This window comes from Pongo abelii, chromosome 18 (genome assembly GCF_028885655.2).
Source record: "Pongo abelii isolate AG06213 chromosome 18, NHGRI_mPonAbe1-v2.0_pri, whole genome shotgun sequence".
Taxonomy (NCBI): Eukaryota; Metazoa; Chordata; class Mammalia; order Primates; family Hominidae; genus Pongo; species Pongo abelii.
The window spans coordinates 55,185,106-55,205,680 of NC_072003.2; the positions used below are offsets into that span (position 1 = coordinate 55,185,106).

Consider the following 20,575-nt stretch of genomic DNA (forward strand, 5'->3'; position numbering starts at 1 on the left):
AGTAAGACAAATACCACAAGAAAAGAAAGCAGAGAGGGTAGTTCTCTCACCTGGGATTTCCGTATGTGTTTTGCCTACCTGGAGAACTTAACATGTCCTTCAATACCCACCTCAAGATCTGTGCATTTTAGTGAAGTCTTCTCTAACCCCTTCCCCCAGCAGAGCTGTCTCCACCCTTTGTTGGTCCCTCCTGCTGAGACATAGCATTGGCCCAGCCCCAATCACCTTGCATGATGACTGCTTCCATATCTGCCTCCCTCGCTGGGCCACGAGCTCTCCTGGAGGGCAGAGACAGATTGTGCTTCAAGGCCTTCTCAGCACCAACCCTTGTTGATGATACAGCAGTGAGGCAGGCTTACCTAAAGGCCTCCATCCTGAAGTGACATGTGACTTCCACTCACATTCCATTGCCTGCAGCAAGTGGCATGCTTCTGGTTGCGTTCCACACCTCAGACTTTGCCTGGTGAAATTCAGCTACGCCAAAAAAAAAAAAAAAAAACATGGGGATGGGGACTGCCAGTTGGCTGAGTGACAAACAGGTGGCAGATGGCCAAGCCAAGTGGGCATATCATACTCACACCTGGGACGCCTGCAAAGAGGTACTTCTGGAAATGGAAATGTAGGAAAGTTGTGAGTCTGGATGGTGTGGGCTATGGTGGAAGCCTTTGGGACACAGAAGGAGCCCATGCTCCTTCTTCACAATTCTTCTTTTTATGTTAATTATCTTCCTGACCTTGAACAAGGCCCTTTCCCGCAATGGTCCTCTTTCTCTCCATTGGCAAAATATTGGGCTACAAGCTTACTGTCTTGTGGTTGTAAGATTCCATGCTCTTGACAACCATGCCAGGCACCTGCCTCATCTATGTGCCAAAAATGTTATCTACCCCCTAGTTTGGGATCCTGAGAAATTTTAGCAAAATTTGCCAAATGCTATAGAGAAATAGATACTTTTCCTTTCCCATTTTTAAAAATCATCTTTTCTTCTAACCACAACAATTTTCTCCTCCTTGAATATTGAGTTCCATGAGTGAATAAGCTATGTCATCTCTAAGTTTCCAGAAATGTAGATTCCATGGAGCAAGGGAAAGAAGGGATGAACCATCTTTTCTCTTTTGTCACAGGAAGCTGCAGCACATTTCCAAAGTAAGATGGGCTTCTAATTATTAAAAATAAACTCTGGCCCACAGCCTGATTTGCACATTAATGTAGCCAGCAGATGCAGACTTGCAAACATGCTCTCTGGCTCCATACTGAGACCCAGCTTCTCTGCCCATTTTTCATGCTGAGATTCTCTAAGGACAACCATTTCTGTTTGGAGAACCATGAAATCAGCTAATTGCCCTCTCAAGGAAGGGGATGCTACCCTAGGGCTTAAGGGGCAATGGGTCCCTAGAATCTCACTGAGGAACTTAAGGAAGATGAAAGGAAACTTAAGATATGTAGATATGTTGGGAGGCTGATGTGGGTGGATCACAAGGTCAGGAGATCAAGACCATCCTGGCTAACACGGTGAAACCCCATCTCTACTAAAAATACAAAAAATTAGCTGGGCATGGTGGCGGGCACCTATAGTCCCAGCTACTCGGGAGGATGAGGCAAGAGAATGGTGTGAACCCGGGAGGCAGAACTTGCAGTGAGCTGAGACCACGCCACTGCACTCCAGCCTGAGGGACAGAGAGAGACTCCGTCTCAAAAAAAAAAAAAAAAAAAATATATATATATATATATATATATATATATACATAGATATATATATATGTAGATATACATAGATATATATATATGTAGATATACATATATATGTAGAGAGAGATATATATATATGTATATATTAAGACTCTTTTAATATTAAGTGGCAGAAACACCAACTGATACTGGCTAATGCAGAGGAAGTGGGGTGGGGGGTTGTTGCTAATTTGTTTTGTTTTGTTTTGTTCATGTACCTGAAAAGTCTAGAATGTGGGAGATGATTACTAGCTTCAGGAATGGCTGGATCTATGCGCTTAAGCAAGCTCATTGGGAGTTTGTCTTTCTCTTTTCTAGCTCAATTTCCTCAATATGCCCTTTTACTCTCAAGCAAACTCTTCTCAAGCTGTGACAAGATTTCATCCCCATAGGTAAATAACCCCAGTGAAGAGAAATTCTGTTTCCTACTAGTTCCCACAAAAGTATCAGAGATGACCTTTGTACAATTTGAATCACATGCTCAGTCCTCAACCAATCATTGCAGCTTTGGGATAGAATACGTTAACTGATCAGATCAGAGCACATGGAAGTAGGGTTGAGGTCCACCCCACTCACATCTCATGAACTAAGAGTACAAAGGGGTAGTTCCCCAAAGAAAAATCAACTTTAAAACCTGGACTAAATATGTGCACCATTCTGAGGACTCTGTATGGTAAATACTAACAGGTAGATAGGGAAGTAAGACCAGAACTCAAAGTACTATTGAAGTTATGAATTTTTTTTTCCCTCTGTTATTCTAGGACCAGAACATGACATGGCCCCCTGATACTCTGATGTGGTCATTAACATGAATAGAGAGCTCTAGGAGACACTCTATAGTTCTGGGTCAAGAAGTAGGAAAGGGAACTCCTACTCTGAGATAGGAATGAACTGAAAAACACCATCAACAAATAAGACCTTACTGACATTTATGGAATACCCTCATCCAACAAAAGCAACATTCCGTTTTTTTCAAGTGCATATTAAATATTCACCAAGATAGACCATGATCCTGGATCATAAAACAAGCTTTAACCAATTTAAAATAATGGAAATTATATACAAAGTATGTTCTCAAACTATAATGGAATTAAACTGGAAATCAGTAAGAGAAAAACATGAGGAAAATATCTAAATGCTAACATATTAAACAATACACTTCTAAATAATTCATAGGTCAAAAAAGAAGTCCCAAGAAATATGAGAAAATATTTGAACTGAATGAAAATAAAAATACAGCCTATCAAAATTTGTGAAGTGCCTCTAAAATAGTGCTTAGATGAAAATTTATAGTATTGGTTAAAAAAGAAAGAAAAACAAAACTGAAAAAAAGAAAAAATAAAGATCTCAAATCAGCCATCTAGGCTTCCACCACAAGAAACTAGAAAAAGAAGAGTAAAACAAAACCAAAGTAACCAGGAGAAAGAAAGCAGTAAAAGTAATGCAGAATCAATGAAATTGAACCCGAAAGGCTATGAAGAAAGTTAATCGAGTCAAAGGTGTTTTTCCAATAATTGGAAAAATCAAAATGTGTCTAGCAAGACTGACAGAGAAAGAAGAGATAAGATACAAATGATTAATATCAGGAATGAAAGAGAAGATATCACTACAGGTCCTGTGGCCATTAAAAATAATAAGGAAATACTACAAACATAATACATACAAATTCAAAAACTTAGATAAAATTGAACAATTCTTGGAAAACCACAAAAAACAAAACTCATCCAAGATGAAATGAATAACCTAAACAGTCCTATACTTATTTAAAAAATTGAATCTATCTTTTAAAATCTTTCAAAAAAGTCATTTCCAGGCCTGATACCTTTACTAGAAATTCTACAAAATATTTAAAGAAGAAAAAAATAATTCTACACAATTTCTTTCAGAAAATAGAAGTGAAGGAAACATATACCCACTCATTTCATGAAGCCAGTATACCAAAAACATACAAAAATAGTGACAAATAGAAAACTGCAGACTAATATCCTTCATAAATATGGAAGCAAAATTTCTCAGCAAAATAATAGCAACCAAATTAAAAAAACACATATACAACCAAGTGGAATTTATAGCAGGAATATAAGGCTGATTCAATATTTAAAAATCAATCAATGTAATCTACTATATTAAAATTTTAAGAGGCAAAATACATCATCATACATAACCCAGAAAATGCATTTGACAAAGTGCAACAATTCATGATAAAAAAAAAAAAAACCTCTCCATAAACTTGAAATAGAAGAAAACATCCTCAATTTGATAAAGAACAAACGTAAAAAGCCTACAGCTAACATTCTACTTAATGGCAAATTATGAATGTTTTCCTTATCAGATTGGGAGAAAGGCATGGATGAATTCTCACTGCTCCTTTTTAATATTGTATAGGAAGTCCTAGCTATTTGTAATAAGCAGAGAAAAGAATCAAAAGGCATACAGACTAGAAAAGAAGAAATAAAACCTTCAATTTGTAGATGACATAGTGTTCTATACAGAAAATCCCAAGGAATCTATAAAAGCTTCTAAAACTATTACCCGAGTTTAGCAAGATTGCAAGGCAACACACAAAATCAATCATATTGCTATATATTAGCAATGTATAATTGGAAAACAAAATTTTAAAACAATGCCATTCACAATACCCCTCCAAAAAATGAAATACATATGTAAGATCTGTATGCTGAAAACTATAAAAAATGCTTATGAAAGAGGTTAAAGAAGACCTCAATAAATGGAGAGATACACCATGTTCATGGATTGCAAAACTCAGCAGAGTTACAATGTCAGTTCTTCCCAAAATGATCTACATATTTAACACAATTCCAATAAAAATCCCAGGAGGATTTTTTTTTAAATATTGACAAGTGGACTTTCAAATTTATATGAACATGGGAAAGAACTAGAATAGCCAAAACAATTTTGAAAAAAGAATTACAAAGTTGGAGCACTTACACTACCTGACTGTATGATTTCCTATAAAGCTTCGGTAGTCCAGATAGTGTGGTGTCAGCAAAAGGACAGGCACATAGATAGTATGAGAGAGTTTCTTGGGGTGATCAAATCGTTCTATATTCTGATTGTGGCAGTGGCTGCACAAACCTATACCTGAGTTAAAAGTCATAGAACAGTACATCCTTCCAAAGGTCAATGGTACTATCTTATACTTTTAAAATAAAATTTCTTTTTAGACCTTTTAATTGAAAAATAAACTTCCAAGGTGTTGAGTCAGTTCACTGGTGAAAAGAAAATGTTTTTAACAGAACCGCTGAAACAATCCATACGGAAATGAATGAACTTCAACTTTATCTTCATTCCATACACAAACATAAATTAAGACAGATCATAGACCTAAGCATAAAAGTGAAAACCATAAAGCTTCTAGAATAAAACACAAAAGAATGCTTTTGCATTCTCAGATTAGACAAAGATTTCTTGGGACATTAAAATCACGAAGCATAATGAAAACAATAGGTAACTTGAACTTAAATTTTAAAATCCTTACTTATGAAAAGACATCATTAAGAAAATGAATAGTAAAAAAACAAATAGAGGAGAGGTTTTTGCCACATTTATATCTGACAAATGACTTGTGTATAACACGTAAAGAATTCCTACAAATCAACAATAAAATGGCAAGCTACCTTTTTTAAACTGGGCAAATAACTTAAAAGATACTTCACAGGGGAAGATACACATATAGCTAATAAGAAATGGTATTTAACATCAATGCAAATTTTAACTACAGTGAGACACCATTTTATGCTCACCAGAATGGCTATTTTAACAATACAAAATGTGGAACCTATGAACCATCTGCAACTCTGGTGTGTCACTGTTGGGAATGTAAAATGGTAAAACCATTTGGATATCTGTTCAGCAGCTTCTACTAAAGTTACTCATGTATCTATTGTATGCTTCAACATTCCACTCCTATTTCAACAGAAATGGGTTCATATGTGCACTTAAAACGTGGAAGAGGATGCTCATTGCAGTCTTAATCATAATATCCAAAATTGGAAATAACTCAACTGTTTTCAATAGTAAAATAGATAAACAAATGGTGGTATGTCCATACAACAAAATACTATTCCGCAGCAGTAAAGGAAAAAACAACCTGGATGAATCTCAAAAACATTGCAGTGGGCAAAGGAAGCCAGGCACATAATAGCACATACTGGGCGATTTTGTCCATGTCAAGTTCTAGAACACACAAAACTAAGCTAAGGTGATAGGAATCAGAACAGTGGTTGCCTGCGGGCTTGGAAGGTTGGCTACAAATGAGTCCAAGAGAACTTCCTTGAGGGATGTAAATACTTTGTAGCTTGTTTTGGATAATGGTTTCACAGCTGATTACAATTTTCCAAACTCATGAAATTGAACATTTTAGAGTTGCGCATTTCTATTGTATATAAATTTTACCTCAATTTAGTTAAAAAAAGAAACCATTTATAAATGTAGCACTTTACTTTCTACAAACCATTTTCACACCCATTCCTCTATTCCCTCCATATAATCTTCTCATCAGCCCTAGGCAGTAGGAAGATCAGGATTATTGTATGAATGAGTAAACTTCGAGAGATCAGAATGAGGGAGCGACTCCCAAGGTCACACACAGAGCAAGCTCTTGCCAGAGCAGGGACTAAAGCCCAGGTGTTAGGACTCCACAGCCAGTGCTCCTTATGCAATGCCTTGTTTTTCAACTTCTTCTCCATTTCTCTCAGGCATTACAGAGATCCCCAGGGGCACAGTAAATGTCAGCTTCCTCATTTCTCACCACATTAATCTCTTTTGCATATTCAAATTCTGCCTAAGATTTCATTGAAAAGTTTGTGAATTACTGATGTTACAGATGCTAAAACAAACATACATATCCAGGGGCTTCTCTTTTCCTTTGCATAGCTTTGTGGTATAATTTGGGAGACATTAGAGTCCAATTTTCACTCTGGGCCAAAAACAGTTATATCCGTTTGAAACAGTGCAGGCTCCAGGCACCAGCTATTATACCAGAGTACATAGAACAGAAAGACAGGCTGGAGAGGAAGGGCTTTAACCACACTGTGATGTCAGCCTAAGTCATTCTCCGTCTCTGAGACTCAGTTTCCCCATCTTTCATACAAGGGGCCTGGACCAGATAAGCTTTAACTGAGTATCCAGTAAGAGGGTCTAGAGCTGAAGGGGCAGTATTCATCTTCTTCTGAAACCTCCCATGTGAGTATTATCAGCCCAGGTATCCCACCTGAGGATTCACTTTCCAGGGAAAAATCGCAAGTCATTGAGGTGCAGGGGACTCACCTCCATGCAGAGAAGTGACCAAGACCTCCAGGATAAATCGTCTTTCATTTCCTGTCCAAGGAGACTTCAAGGGATCTGACAACCTCTCTGTATTACTTATGGGCTAAGAAATTGTATTGTGAAGACTTGGGTCCCAGTCCTGGTTCCATCAATAGCTGACAGTACGACTCTGAGCAAGACCCCTCTACTCCAGGGACTTGTTGCCTCACCCATAAAATGGAGTTAATGGCGCCTGATGACCTCCTGGATTGTTGAGAAGATCTAATGAAGTAAAAGGTAAGAACATGCCTTGAACAGAATAAACTCTCTACCACCATTGGGGTCTCTCATTTTTTGGGAGAGGGAAGCCAGGGGCATCTTCTAGTCCCTGCGGTGCAGACCAACCTTTTTTCCCCATCCCTGTGCAGTGCCACTCAGACCACTAGATGGCGGTAGCTGTCACTTGCCAATTCTGGAAAAAAGGGTGTGGGAGAGCCAGGGGGCCGCCTGCTTTAGGAAAACTAGGCCAAAGCCAGCCCGTTACATCACTTCTGATCCAAGCAGCCAGTTCAGTCTGGATTTTTCCTTATTGCAGGCGACAATGCAAAAAACTTCCAGGTTCTTGCGCATTTCAATTCTAACTGTTCGGCCTGAAAACAGTCTTTAACTCCCAGGGATTGGTCCTGCAGGCTCTGCCCCATCTTCCCTGGGTACAGCTTCTCTACTTAGGGCCTCCTACTGCCCTCTCCAGATACCCCATGCTAATACCCCACCCTCAGCCATACTTGAAGTGAATTTCTCGTCCTGCCTTTAAATCTCAATCTCATTCGTCAGGCACTTATTGATATCCACTTGTGTGCAAAGGCCTGCACCAGGGCCCATGCTGGGGTAAGTGGGATCCAGACCCTATGCTCAAGGGAAAGAAGGGGAGCTACAAACTACATGAGTTCAAATCCGCCTCTGCTTCTCACTTGCTATATGCGTGATTTGAACCAGTCACTCAAGTTTTCTCTTCTTCAACTTTCTTCATTTTAAAATGGGGTTAATAATAGGTTTGTTTTATTTGTTAAATGAGCTCATACTGGCCAGTTCTTTGGCTTGGAATGGGGTCTAGCACTTCATAAGCAATAGTCATTTATTGAGCACCTATTAGGGGTAGGTACATTATCTGATTTAATGCCCATATTAATGGCTTGGAAAAGTTAAGCAATTTGCACAAGGTTGTTCAGTGAATCAGAAGCAAAGTTAGAATTTGAACCTGGTCTGTCTGACTCCAGGAGCACTGCCTTCAGCTGTTCTTACAGAAAGTGAGCAGCTAAACAAATGTACCAAGGGACCAGCAGACCTGCAGACTACACTGCCAGTCCCAGCAGCACAGATGCAAATCGGGCATCCTAAATCTGCCATTTGGGTCTCAGTGATCCTGTTCTGGATTTAGCTCTAGCACTAATTGGGGACTAACACTAACCTCTAGCACTAACCCCTCCTTGGGACTCAATTTATTCACCTATAAACAAGGCAGCTTGATAGATCAGTATTTTCCACACGTCTAGTTGTCAAAATCACCTGGGGTCTTTCTTGAAAGTATGGAATTTTGGACTCCACGTCAGGTCTGCCAAAATAGAATCTCCAGGGGAAGGGTCTGCAGATCTATTTTTAACAAGTGATTCAGAAAACTCTTAGGACCAGGAAAGATAGGAAAGCATCCTAGGCCCAGATGATCTTAGCAATTCTCCCAGCTCCTACTATCACTCAGTCGGGCTCTTGATCTGCCTCCCTACGGACCCATCATGAACACTACAGTCCCTCTCTCTATGCCCCAGGATTTGACCCTCCTGAGCAATTCCCCACCCTGCATGGATTTGATAGCTCCTTCCTTCCTGTAAGGCACTTAGGCTCTTAAGGGAGCTAAAGCTATTTAAATAATGAATGGAATTTACAGTAGCATTCGGAATTCACTTAAGCAATAGAAACATGATTGCAGTAAAGTCTCCTTAAAAATCTTTTCATCGGGTTAGAAAGAAGATAAAGTAACTTCTCCCTTGACTCTCCTAATATGCAAACCAGGATGTGTTGACAAGACTCAATTCTAAATTTCTGCAATGTCCATTTGGAAGGTGTAATGTTCACTGTCAGAATAACAGTGCCCTGCTGCCCCAGTCTGATATACCCAGAAGCTGTAGGTCAAACCACATTTCAGGCCAAGGGCAGGGTTACCAGCTCCTGTGTCCTGGTGGGGAGCCTTGTGAAAAAAAATGGGAAAGAAGCCGCAAGGCACAAAGCCAACCCCAGCTCCATTCTATCAGCTTGTACTATAAATCCTGTCGATCCTTGTTCTTCCTGTTTGCAGAGTCATCAAATGGCACAACTGAGCAATATTGGCTGCCCATTTTTCCTTCTTTCTGTTGCAGTCTCTCAGTTCCTACGAGCAGTTGACCTCACTAACCTGAAACAGACCTGAAATTCTCACTGTTAGGCCATGCCCTTGGGCTTAGGGAATGTTTTCTGGAAGAGTGTGTACCTTGGGTTGAGTTTTGGAAGACTGGTGTATCAGTCAGCTATTGCCATAAGAATGCCACATAACAAAGCACCCCAGTACTCAGTGCTTACAGCATTCAGTTATTCTCACTCATACATATGTGGGTTAACTGGGGCAGCTCTGCTGATCTCACCTGGGCTCAGCTGAGTTTCGCTCTGGCCTTCGGTTTGATCCAGGTACTCCAGGCATCCCTCAGTTCTTCTTGGACCACCGGGTTAGCCAAGACATGTTTCTCTTATTGTGATGGAAGAAGTCCAAGAGGACAAGCTCACCCCTCAAGTCTATTTCAAGCTGCTGCTGACTTCACATCTGCTCACATCCCATCGACCAGAGCAAAGGGCAATGACATACAATCTGCCCAATGTGAGGCCAAAGCAAGTCACAGAACACAGGAGGGGCATGGAGAGGTTAAAATGGAAAGAGAGCCAAGTACTTGGGACCACTCCCTGCAGGTGGGATGACACCTGGGAGGGATCCCGGGGAAGTTAGAGCTGGGCTTCATTTAGAATTCACTTAAGCAATAGAAAAACAGTTGCAGTAATGTCACACCAGGTTGTTTGCATCAAACAAATCACAATTTCAGCAAAAGATCAGATGGAGAAGAGACACTGAGTGATCATCTTGTCCCACCCCTCAGCTTGCTGAAAGCCTGATAGGAAAAGGGGCTTATGGAAGGTCATTAGGCAAGTAAGAAGCAGAACGAAGAATATTATCTGTCCTTAGGCAATTTTCCCATCTGAGACGCTCCTAAACAGTCCAGGGAATTAAAATTTCATTTATTGACAAACATTTATTTAGCACTCACTCTGTGCTAAGCACTGTTCTGGATGTTAGGAATAAAGTGAACAAAACACTTCTCATAAAGCTTCCATTCTGCTTGGGGGAGGAATAGACTAAATAAACAAGGAAATCCATTGCGTGGTGTTAAGTGTTATGAGAAAAAATAAACATGGTGAGGGAGATGGTTAGTGCCAAAATTGGGGTTGTAGGGAAAGGAGGTTAGTCTCATTGACTGGGTAGTGAAGGAAGGTCTCAGATAAGAGGCCATTTGAAATGGAAGTTGAAGGAAGTGAGGTGAGGAGCCATGAAGATATCTGGGCATTTTCAGCAGGGAGAACTTCAAGTAGGTCAGGAACAAGCTTGGCATGGACCGGAGTGAGCAAGGGGGACGCAGTGGTAGGAAAGGTCAGCAGGACAGCAGGGGAGGGCCAGGTCATAAAGAGCCTTGGGGGCCATGGAAGGGCTGGGAGTTTTGATTAAAATGAGATGGAAAATATTGGAGAGCGCTGAGCCAAGGAGACACATGAATGGACTTTGGTTTTAAAAGATCCTTTTGACTGCTGTGTTGAGAATAGATTGCAGGGGCTAAGAGTTTGGAACCTGAGAGCCTGATTAGGCGGTATAAACCAAAAAAAAAAAAGAAAAAGGAAAAGTGATGTCGATCAATTTAGAGATTGATTTTGCCCAGGTTGAGGACGTGCCTGGGATAAAGAGACACAAGCCACAGTAGGATCTGTGGCTCATACTTTTTCCAAGGATGATTTTAAGGGCTTCAATATTCAACAGGGAAAAGACGGGCAGGCCAGGAAAGGAGGGAAAAAAAAGAGGGAGGATATGGTCACATTTTTCTGAGGCTTTGATTAGCACTCACTGAATCCACATGTTGCATGTGAAAAGGAGGGGGCAGAGGAACAGTCAATTATGCATCCGTCTCGTGCTCAGTTAATCTGCACTTTACATAAGATAAAGTAAACACAGTACAGGAAGAAGTCGAATATAAATTCATCTTGGGGTAGGGGGTGGAAAGGGGGTACAATTTCTAGTCTCCTCTTGTCCTGTACCATAAAGATAAGCTGTTAATTTACATTGTCAGGGTGAGGGAGGCCCCCTGGGAAGATTTGTCGCCTTCTATCTTGTAGCTATCTATTTAGGAACAAAAGGAAAGGCAAGTTTTTTGCATGACTTGGTTTCCAAGCTTAACTTTTCCCTTGAAATGCTGAGTTGAGGGTCCCAAGATTTTATTTTCCTTTCACAGTGGCAATTGCTGTAATCCAAGCTAGGGATGGTGATGGTGGCTGGGACCTAGGTGTTGGCATTCCAGGTGGTGAGAAAGGGTCAAATTTAGGATCAATTTGGATGGTAAAGCTGAGCAGATTCCTTGATGAATTAGATTAATGTGGTGTTAGAGTTTGAGGTCAGAAATGACTCCAAGAGTTTTGTCTTGACTGACTGAATAGATGGAGTTGCTATTTTCTGAGTTGGGGACAGTTGCAGAAGGAGGGGATTTGGGTGGGCAAATCAAAATACATGTGTAAGGGGCCGTTGCCTCCCCATACTTTCTGGCTGGCCATATGCAGCTCCTTTCCCCAATCACGGGGCAGATTTAAGGGTTTCTGTAGCCAAATATAGCCACAATAGTGCTTTGCTCTGATATATGTAGTAATTTTCAGTAAATGCTTGATCATAGGTTGGGATCCACAGGAAGCAGACCCTGAGATGAAGTTTAGCAGGCATGAGGTTTATTAGGGTGTTGATCTTGGGGTCACTGCCAGCGTAATGAAGGGGAGGAGGCAGACTGGGAAGAGGGAGACAGTGAGCTGCAATGCAGTGCCAGAGAAGCATGGGGAGTTCTGAAGATGAGGTGATCCTTCAGAACTGCCTGAGTTGGGGCAGAAGGCTGAGAAAGTGGGCTGCTGGCCACCAGGGGCAAAACCATTCTTTTATCTGAGGCAATCCCCAAAGGGGAGATAGCTGCAAGCTGTACCACTGCCAGCAGTTGGGGAAATATGTCCTTCATGCCTAGAAACAGATCTAGGTGGCACATCACAATGCCCACCACATCCCCTCATGCCAGACACAAAGAAGCAGGCTGATTTCTTTATGTCCATCTTTTCTCCTGCACTAATAATTCAAGACTGGTCAGCAAATGGCAAATCCATCTGAGTTCACAAGCTTTCCAACCAGAGGTGAGGCAGGATAAGAACATCTTGACAATGAAAATAAACACAAAGGGAATTCCTGGTGGAAGTATGCCACCAATGGAACCATGGACTGTGAGTCAGCTGTTGGCCAGACTCAAGGGGCAGACCCAACCCTGGTAAATTCTAGTCAAACAACTCACCCTCATCTTTGGAACTGTAATTTAAGACATCAATCCTCAATACATACAAAGTTGAGGAGGCTAGATAAAAATAGTGAACCAGGCACAATCTCCACATTCCCCTTCTTATCCTAAACTCCTGGAAAAAAAAAATAATAATAATAAACATTGATGATAACAATAATATAAATAAAATATAATATAACCAGTACAGCATATAAGTAAGAATATAACAACATATAATAATAAAAATCCATAACAGTGTAGGAAAAAAGAAGGGGTACCCACAGTGGATGAAAAAGTTAGGAATGCCTGAAAGGGGAAAGGCAGATGGAGAAGACTGAAGAAAGAAACCACATCCCAATAGCACAAAGGAGAGACCTGCTACAAGAAATGGAGGAGCACCAACATCTAAGGCAGCAGGAGCACACAAAGATGATTGACAGGATGATTGGTTGGGGTTCTGAAGAAAATCAACCTCATGAAATAAAAGTCCTAAATTTAACCATCTGAAGACTAAATTGGACATGAAGAACTAAATTTAACAAACTGAAGAACTAAATCTCCATGGAAAGAATTAATAGAATCAATAAGAAAATACTTTATAAAAGTCTAATTAGTATTCTCATGCAAGCGAATGTAGCACACATACAAAATTATCAGATGAAGATCTTGGAAATTACAAACTTGAGTACTGAAATTTTAAAAAATCAATATATGAGCTGAATATCAGAATAAATAAAAACTAAGAGAAAATGACTGAACTGGAAGATTCAACCAAGGACCTTTCCCAGAAACAGAACACAGAAGGAAACACAGATGGAAGTTAAGAAAAAAGGAAAGAGAAATGGAGAATGAATCCAACAGCATGAAAATCCCTTTAATAGGAATTCCAGAAACTGGAAATAAGAGGAATGAAGGAGAAGAAATAATTAAGAGGCAAAGAAAAAAAAACCCAAAAAAAGATGGAAGTCTTGAGATTGAAAAAAAAGAGAAGTCTTTAGATTGAATGGATCTATCAACTGCTGAGTAAGTTAAATAAAAAGACCCACACTTGGCCGGGAACGGGTGGCTCATGCCTGTAATCCCAGCACTTTGGGAGGATGAGGCAGATGGATCACGAGGACAGGAGATCGAGACCACACTGGCTAACACGGTGAAACCCCATCTCTACTAAAAATACAAAAAATTAGCCAGGCATGGTGGCGGGCGCCTGTAGTCCCAGCTACTCAGGAGGCTGAGGCAGGAGAATGGCATGAACCCGGGAGGCAGAGATTGCAGTGAGCCGGGATTGCGCCACTACACTCCAGCCTGGGAGACAGCAAGACTCCATCTCAAAAAAAAAAAAAAAAAAAAAGACCCACACTTAAGCTTTTTTTGGAAACATTTACAAGGAAGAAGAGAAAATTCTTCCAATGAACAAAACAGATTAATCTACTTTGGCTGCCATAGCAAAATACCACAGACTGGGGAGTTTAAACATGGACATTTATGTCCTCACAGTTCTGGAGGCTGGGGAAGAAAGAAAGTAATAGGAGAAAGTAAGCAGTAAAGATATAAAAGTTTTTAATATTTTTTGCTGGGAGGATTTTGGAAGTGATTGACTCTAAATACCAATATGTCTCTTAAAATGCATCAATGCATCAATCTGTGCATTAGCAATAAAAAATAGGATGAATAATTTCAAACTATTATAGAAGAAAAAATGAAATGAAAAGTTATTTAAATGGAAAATCTTAGATTTAGAAACTAACACCCAGATACATGCTGCTTGTAAGATATACCCAAAGCAAAATGAGACAGAGAGGTTAAAAATAAAATAATGGAAACAGCTATGTTGTGCGAATTCTAAGAAAAAGAAAGCCAAGTTGTAATAATATCAAACAAAATAGAACTCAAGGCAAAGAACAATGAAAGAAAGTAGGGGGACGGAGTATCCATGATGATAAAATATAACATCAATAGAGAAGATATCTCAGCCATGAACTTTTATGCACCCAATAACTTAGCTTCAATACAGAAAGCAAAAACTAAAGGATATACACAGAGAAAGTGTTAATCTACAATCATGGTAAGAGACCTTGTTATTCACCTCTCAGAAATCACCTGATCAAGTAGCTGTGGATCAGGGACAGTTAGAGAGAGTCTGAAGAACATACATATTAAAATTTTACAGTGTGATCTAATAGACATAGATGTTAAGAAAAGGAGACTTCTTATTTTCAGTCACACATGGAACATTAAAAAAAAATTACTTACGTAGTAGGCCACAAAGGAAACCTCAACAAACTGCATTAGAAAGAAGTCAGACAGGTTACCTTCTGGGACAAAATGTAATAAAATTAGAAATTAATAACAAAAAATGGCCAAATAATTCTATGCACCTGAGCATTAGAAAGAAGTCAGACAGGTTACCTTCTGGGACAAAATGTAATAAAATTAGAAATTAATAACAAAAAATGGCCAAATAATTCTATGCACCTGAGCATGCTAAATACTTTAAAAATAACTCTTAGGTTAGCAAAGAAAAAAGTATTACTATTTAGAAATGAATAACAAGGAAAGGTCATATATAAAAAACCTGAGATATATACCTAATTCATGAAAATTTATAGTCTCAAATAAAGTTCTTAGAAATGAGGAAAAAAGTGAAAGCAAAGTCAATAAGCTCTTTAATTCAAGAAGTTAGAAAGAGAAAAACAAAATAAGCTCAGTGAAATTAGAGGAAGATATTAATAAAGATAAAATGCAAAAATTAATTAACTAGAGCACACAAAAAATCAATAGTATAGATCAATAAAACTAAAAGCTGTTTCTTTGACAATATCAATCAATTAGAACAGCCTGTGGCAAGACCAAGCGTGAGAATAGAGTGAGTAATGGTCACAAAAATAAACAACATTAAGACATAATAGAGACATAATATACAAAGCACATTTTAAATTAAAGAGAATTTAGACCAAAACATTTTAAAATCTAAATGAATGAATAATTTCCTGGGAAACAATAAATCACAATAAACAATAAATAATAAATCACAAAAACTAGTTCAAGAAGAAAATCATGGAAGACCAATAATCATATAAAAATTAAAATAGTAATTTAAGATCTACCCCCACTACTTTAGTGCACCAAAGTAAGAAAGTTTATGGTCAAGTTCTAGCAAACACTCAAAAACTCCATAATCCCATGTGATATACTATGCAGGGCATGGAAGAAGATAAAAACTACTCTAACTCATTCCAAGTGGCTACCATAACCAAATACCAAAAGTGGGCAAGGAAAACATGGATGAAAGGAACAAGCCAAAATTATTTATGAGCAAAGATGCAAAAATTCTATCTAAAGTATTAGAAAGTCAAAACTAGTAAGGTATTAAGAGCAAGAAACGTAAGAATAGTCCAACATTAGAAAGCAATTGATGTTCCTCACTAGAGTAAAATCATCTCAATAGATACTGTCAACTGATGCTAAAATTTAATATAATTTAACAAAAATTTCTGATTAAAACAACAAATTCAACTTGTAATGTTTTTATACCATAGACCCACAGTGTACATCGTAGTTATGGTAAAATATCGGAAACAATCCTTTTAAAATCAGAAACCAGGTAAAGATGTCTATAATCACTATTACTTTTCAATATTGCTCTGAAAGCTTACATAAAGACAAGAGAAGAAAATAAGAAATGTAATTCTGAAGAGAAAGAGACAAAACTGTTAGTATATGCAGTCAGTATAACCATCTGTCAGAAAAATCCACAAGAACCAAATGTGAGTTAAACAAGTTGACTAGAAATAAAATCAACACACAAAATTAATAATTTTAATGTACCACAGCAATGACTATGCAGAATATATATTTTTATGACCCTATTCACAAAAGGAAAAAAAACCCTGAAAAATATCTCAGACAAATTTCATAAGAAATGTCAGCAGAAGTGGTATAAAGAGTTAGGTTGTGAAGGGAAACCTGGTTGTGATGTTACTAGGTGGAGTAGAGCTTAAATACCTGGTTTTGTTTGTTTTGCTTTTTAGTTTTTCTTATTATTTTGCTTCAAATGGTATTTTATTTTAAAATTTTTAATTATTATGGGACATAGTAGATGTATATATTTATGGGGTACATGTAATGTTTTGATGTAGGCACGCAATGTGTAATAATCACATCGGGGTAATTGGGGTGTCCATCATCTCAAGCATCTGTCAGTTATTTGTGTTAGAAACATTACAATTCCACTCTTTTAGTTATTTCTAAATACAGAATAAATTATCGTTGACTAGAGTCAGCCTGTTGTGCTATCAAATACTAGCACAAATTCATTCTATCTAACTATATTTTTGCACCCATTAATCATCCCCACTTTTTCCCCTGCTCCCCACTGCCCAAGCCAGCCTCTGGTAACCATCATTCTACTCTCTATCTCCATGAGTTCAATTGTTTTAATTTTTAGCTCCCACATGTGAGTGAGAACGTTCAAAATGTGTCTTTCAATACCTGCTTTTTAGGTTCTATTTCCATTCCAATAGAACCAAGCTCAGACAGCAAAGGCCGAAATCAAACTCCTGCCTGTTGATCCAAATGTGCCAGGCTTTGCAGGTTCAGTATTTCATTAGCAATTAAGAAAATATCTTTTCCAGAAGAAGAATGCATTGCATGCATTGGAAGCAAAGGGAAGGGAGCAGAAAGAAAATTTGAGGAACATGGAAAACAAAGCCTGGAGACACGCTAAAGCTTCTCATAGTCGTTCCTGACCGAGGTGAAGCTCAGGAGTGGGAGAGGAGAGGTCTCTCCCCCTACACATGCCCCAAAAAACCAGGTTGGCCAAACAGATGGTGAAGAACATTTTTAAACCACTTTTAACACAGTAACTTTTTTTTGCCTGCTTGCTCTTTATTCCTTTAGTCAAAAGTCTTACCAGCTGTCACCATCTCAAGGAAAATGTCAGAGGCTTGTGGCTGCCTGTGCCTCCCCTCAGCTTGGTGCGGGAGAGAGGTGTGGAACCTCAGCCAGCTACAGTCCTGGCTGCAGAACTGCTGAAGTGGCCAAGGATAGGGGGAAGGCCCCTCACAAAAATGAACCCACCATGGAGGCTCGCAGCCAATCTCTTCTACATACAATCCCTTCCAGGGACTAAGCATGTATACTTTCCAAAGTACTTTCCCTAGGTTCTTGTCTCCTCCAGACACCCCTGAGATAAATATTATTCCCATTGCATGGAGAGAGCAATGGCAAAGCCTGGCTTCTAGCTTTGCAATCTACCACCTGTGGATTCTTGGAAAAGTTCCTTTTCTTCTCTGGACCTTAGCTTCTCCGCATGCACAAGGAAATTGTCCAAATGTCCTCCAAAGTTGCTTCCAACTCTAAAGCTCTGATGCATTGTCTAACACCAGTTAGACATCCCTGATCCTCCTCTCTGAATGACAGTTCTGGCTGCTGCTTCCCTGACCCCTTCCTTCTGCCCCAGGGAGAGCTCAGTATACACCAAAGAAATCAGAACATGAGAACCACAAGAGGCTACCAAAGTCACTTCCTTAACTTTTTTTTTCCTTTCTTTTTCGAACACCAATAAGTAACTTCTTTAAACCGAAGCCAAGTAGGGCTGTTGGTTTCCTGTTGAGTCAAAAAAAAAATGTTTTTGATAAGTAATTTGCTGAAACTAATCCCCCCATCTTTTAAAAATCACACAGTTAAACTGATTTAAAGAAACCTTTAAAGATGCATTTAAATTTCCTTTCTTCCTTGTTTAACTATATAATTGTTTTCACTCACAGTAATATTCTCTTGGAGGCGTATGCTTGACTTATTTAATAAATCTTTCTCCACATTTGAAATCATCCATTAGCAATAAGGAGCTTGACACTCCATTACCCACAATAAATTTCACTGCCATTAAATCACCACATGCCGCATGGAGGAAAGGAGATACCAGGATGGCCTCTCTAAGACAGAGCAGAGTCAGAGCTCAGCATGGAGCATGCTCTGAGCCTGCCTCTCAGTTCCTTAGCCCAGCCCTGTGTTCTCCTGGCAGTCAATGTATCCATCTAGCCTACCGTGGGGGCTGACCCAGAAAGACAAAGTTGGGTGGGTAAATTTGCATCTAATCTAAGGCTCATCTTTCTCATTCCAGTGGGTCTGGGGGTGGGGTCCAGACAGTAGCACCCTGTGCCTAATACTCACCTTTAGGCCATGGCATGGAGGAGGGCAAATCAGAACAGCCATCAGACTCGCCCTTGGTCCTAACACAAAACCTCAGCATCCCAGCTGGCCTTGACACAGAGCCCCAGTCCTCTTGCACATCATGTACATGGTACAGCTGATAAAGAAAAGTCAAATGAGTTCACCACTTTCCTCTACCGTTGCCAGCTGGCTGCATTCTCAGGGGACACTGAAGCTCAGCTTGCAAGCTGATGACGTCTCTGCTTACCACCAACGGGCAGCTCCAGCGTGGAGAGAAAGAAAGAAATCATTGACTGGGAGGACCTCAGAATCAGAGCTGAAAGAGACCTCAGAGGCCATTGATTCCAGTTCTGAAGCTTTGGTATGTCAGCATCACCTTGGGAGCTTGTTAAACGTACTCATGTCCAGCCCCACCACACACCAAGGAAATTCTAACTCAGAAGATCTGGGTGGGCCTGGGTGTCTGAAGCCTCAAGAGCAGCAAATGCGGACACATCCAGATTTTTAAAAAACAGTGATTTGGCTTCCAGTTTCTCAACACCGGTTGTACAATGTAATGAGCTGGGGCCAGGCGTGGTGGCTCATGCCTGTAATCCCAGCACTTTGGGAGGCCAAGGGGGTCAGATCACTTGAGGTCAGGAGTTCGAGACCAGCCTGGCCAACATGGTGAAACCTTGTCTCTACTAAAAATACAAAAATAAGCCGGGCATGGCGGCGCACACTTGTAGTCCCAACTACTCAGGAGGCTGAGGCAGGAGAATCGCTTGAACCCAGGAGGCGGAGCTTGCAGTGAACCGAGATTGCACAACTGCACTCCAGCCTGGGCAACAGAGTCTTGCTCTGTCTCAAAAAACAAACAAACAAACAACCCAAAACCAATGTAACGAGCTGAGGAAGGTTTAAAAATACCAATTCTGGGGCTTCATGCCACCCTGACTAATCAGGATTTCTGGCTATAAGCCCCAGGCATCAGAATTATTTAAAAGCTCTCCAAAAGATAACAATAGGCCATGAGGATTGAAAACGACTATCTGGGCAGTTTTTTTCCCTTACAGAAGGCAACTAAAGCCCAGAGAGGGGTCGGAACTTGCCCCAAGTCACACAGCAAGTGAGAAGGATTGCTGCATAGAACCCAGGTCTCCAGCAGTCTGATGTGAGCTCCTTGTGTGTGCCAAGGTACATGTGGGGAAGGAAAAAGTTGGGCTCAGGTTGGTTACTGGTGCCCAAGGAAGAGTGCCATGCCCTGGAAATAACTATCACTCTTCAGGGAATCAAGCACCTAGGTTGGGTCAATGTTGCTGGTCTGGGACCACACTTCAAGTAGCAAGGGTCCAAATCCCTTTTATTTACCTCCTCCTCCCTTCGGAATCCCAGTGTCCAACCGTCAAGCAACAATTCCCAGTTTTCCACAGTCTCCGCACATAGTGAGTTCATCTGGACCTTAGGGAGGGATGCTAAGTGTTGTGAATGAATGGCATGTTGGGTAGATCCTGCCCAGATTGTAAGTGTTCTGAGGGCAGTTCTGAGCCCCCTTCTCTTGTCTCACTTGGATTGGGCTGAACAGTCAAAATGTGAAGCATGCCCAAGTCCCTGCATGGCCTTGGGCAAGTCACTTCCTTGCAAGAATCCTATCTGTAAAACTGGGATAACTAATACTCACCTCCTAGGGTGTCATTTGGATTAAATGAGACATTGGAAGGAAAGGGTTCAGCACAGGAGGGATGTGTAAAACATAGCTGACTGTCTCAATTTCCTTACAGAGA

General features: G+C 40.1%; 1 protein-coding gene across 1 annotated transcript in view; it reads right to left on the bottom strand.

The window, feature by feature from the left end:
• CES5A (carboxylesterase 5A) overlaps positions 1–19,275 on the bottom strand; it is a 110,452-nt gene extending 91,177 nt beyond the window's left edge. The window contains exons 1-2 of the mRNA XM_054534420.1: positions 18,813–19,275; positions 12,654–12,771 (exon numbers count right to left, since the gene is read on the bottom strand). Of these exons, the coding sequence (XP_054390395.1) occupies positions 12,654–12,771; positions 18,813–18,854 (160 nt within the window). The 5' untranslated portion in view covers positions 18,855–19,275. The remainder of the gene's footprint in view (positions 1–12,653; positions 12,772–18,812) is intronic.
• Positions 19,276–20,575: the final 1,300 nt, after the last annotated feature.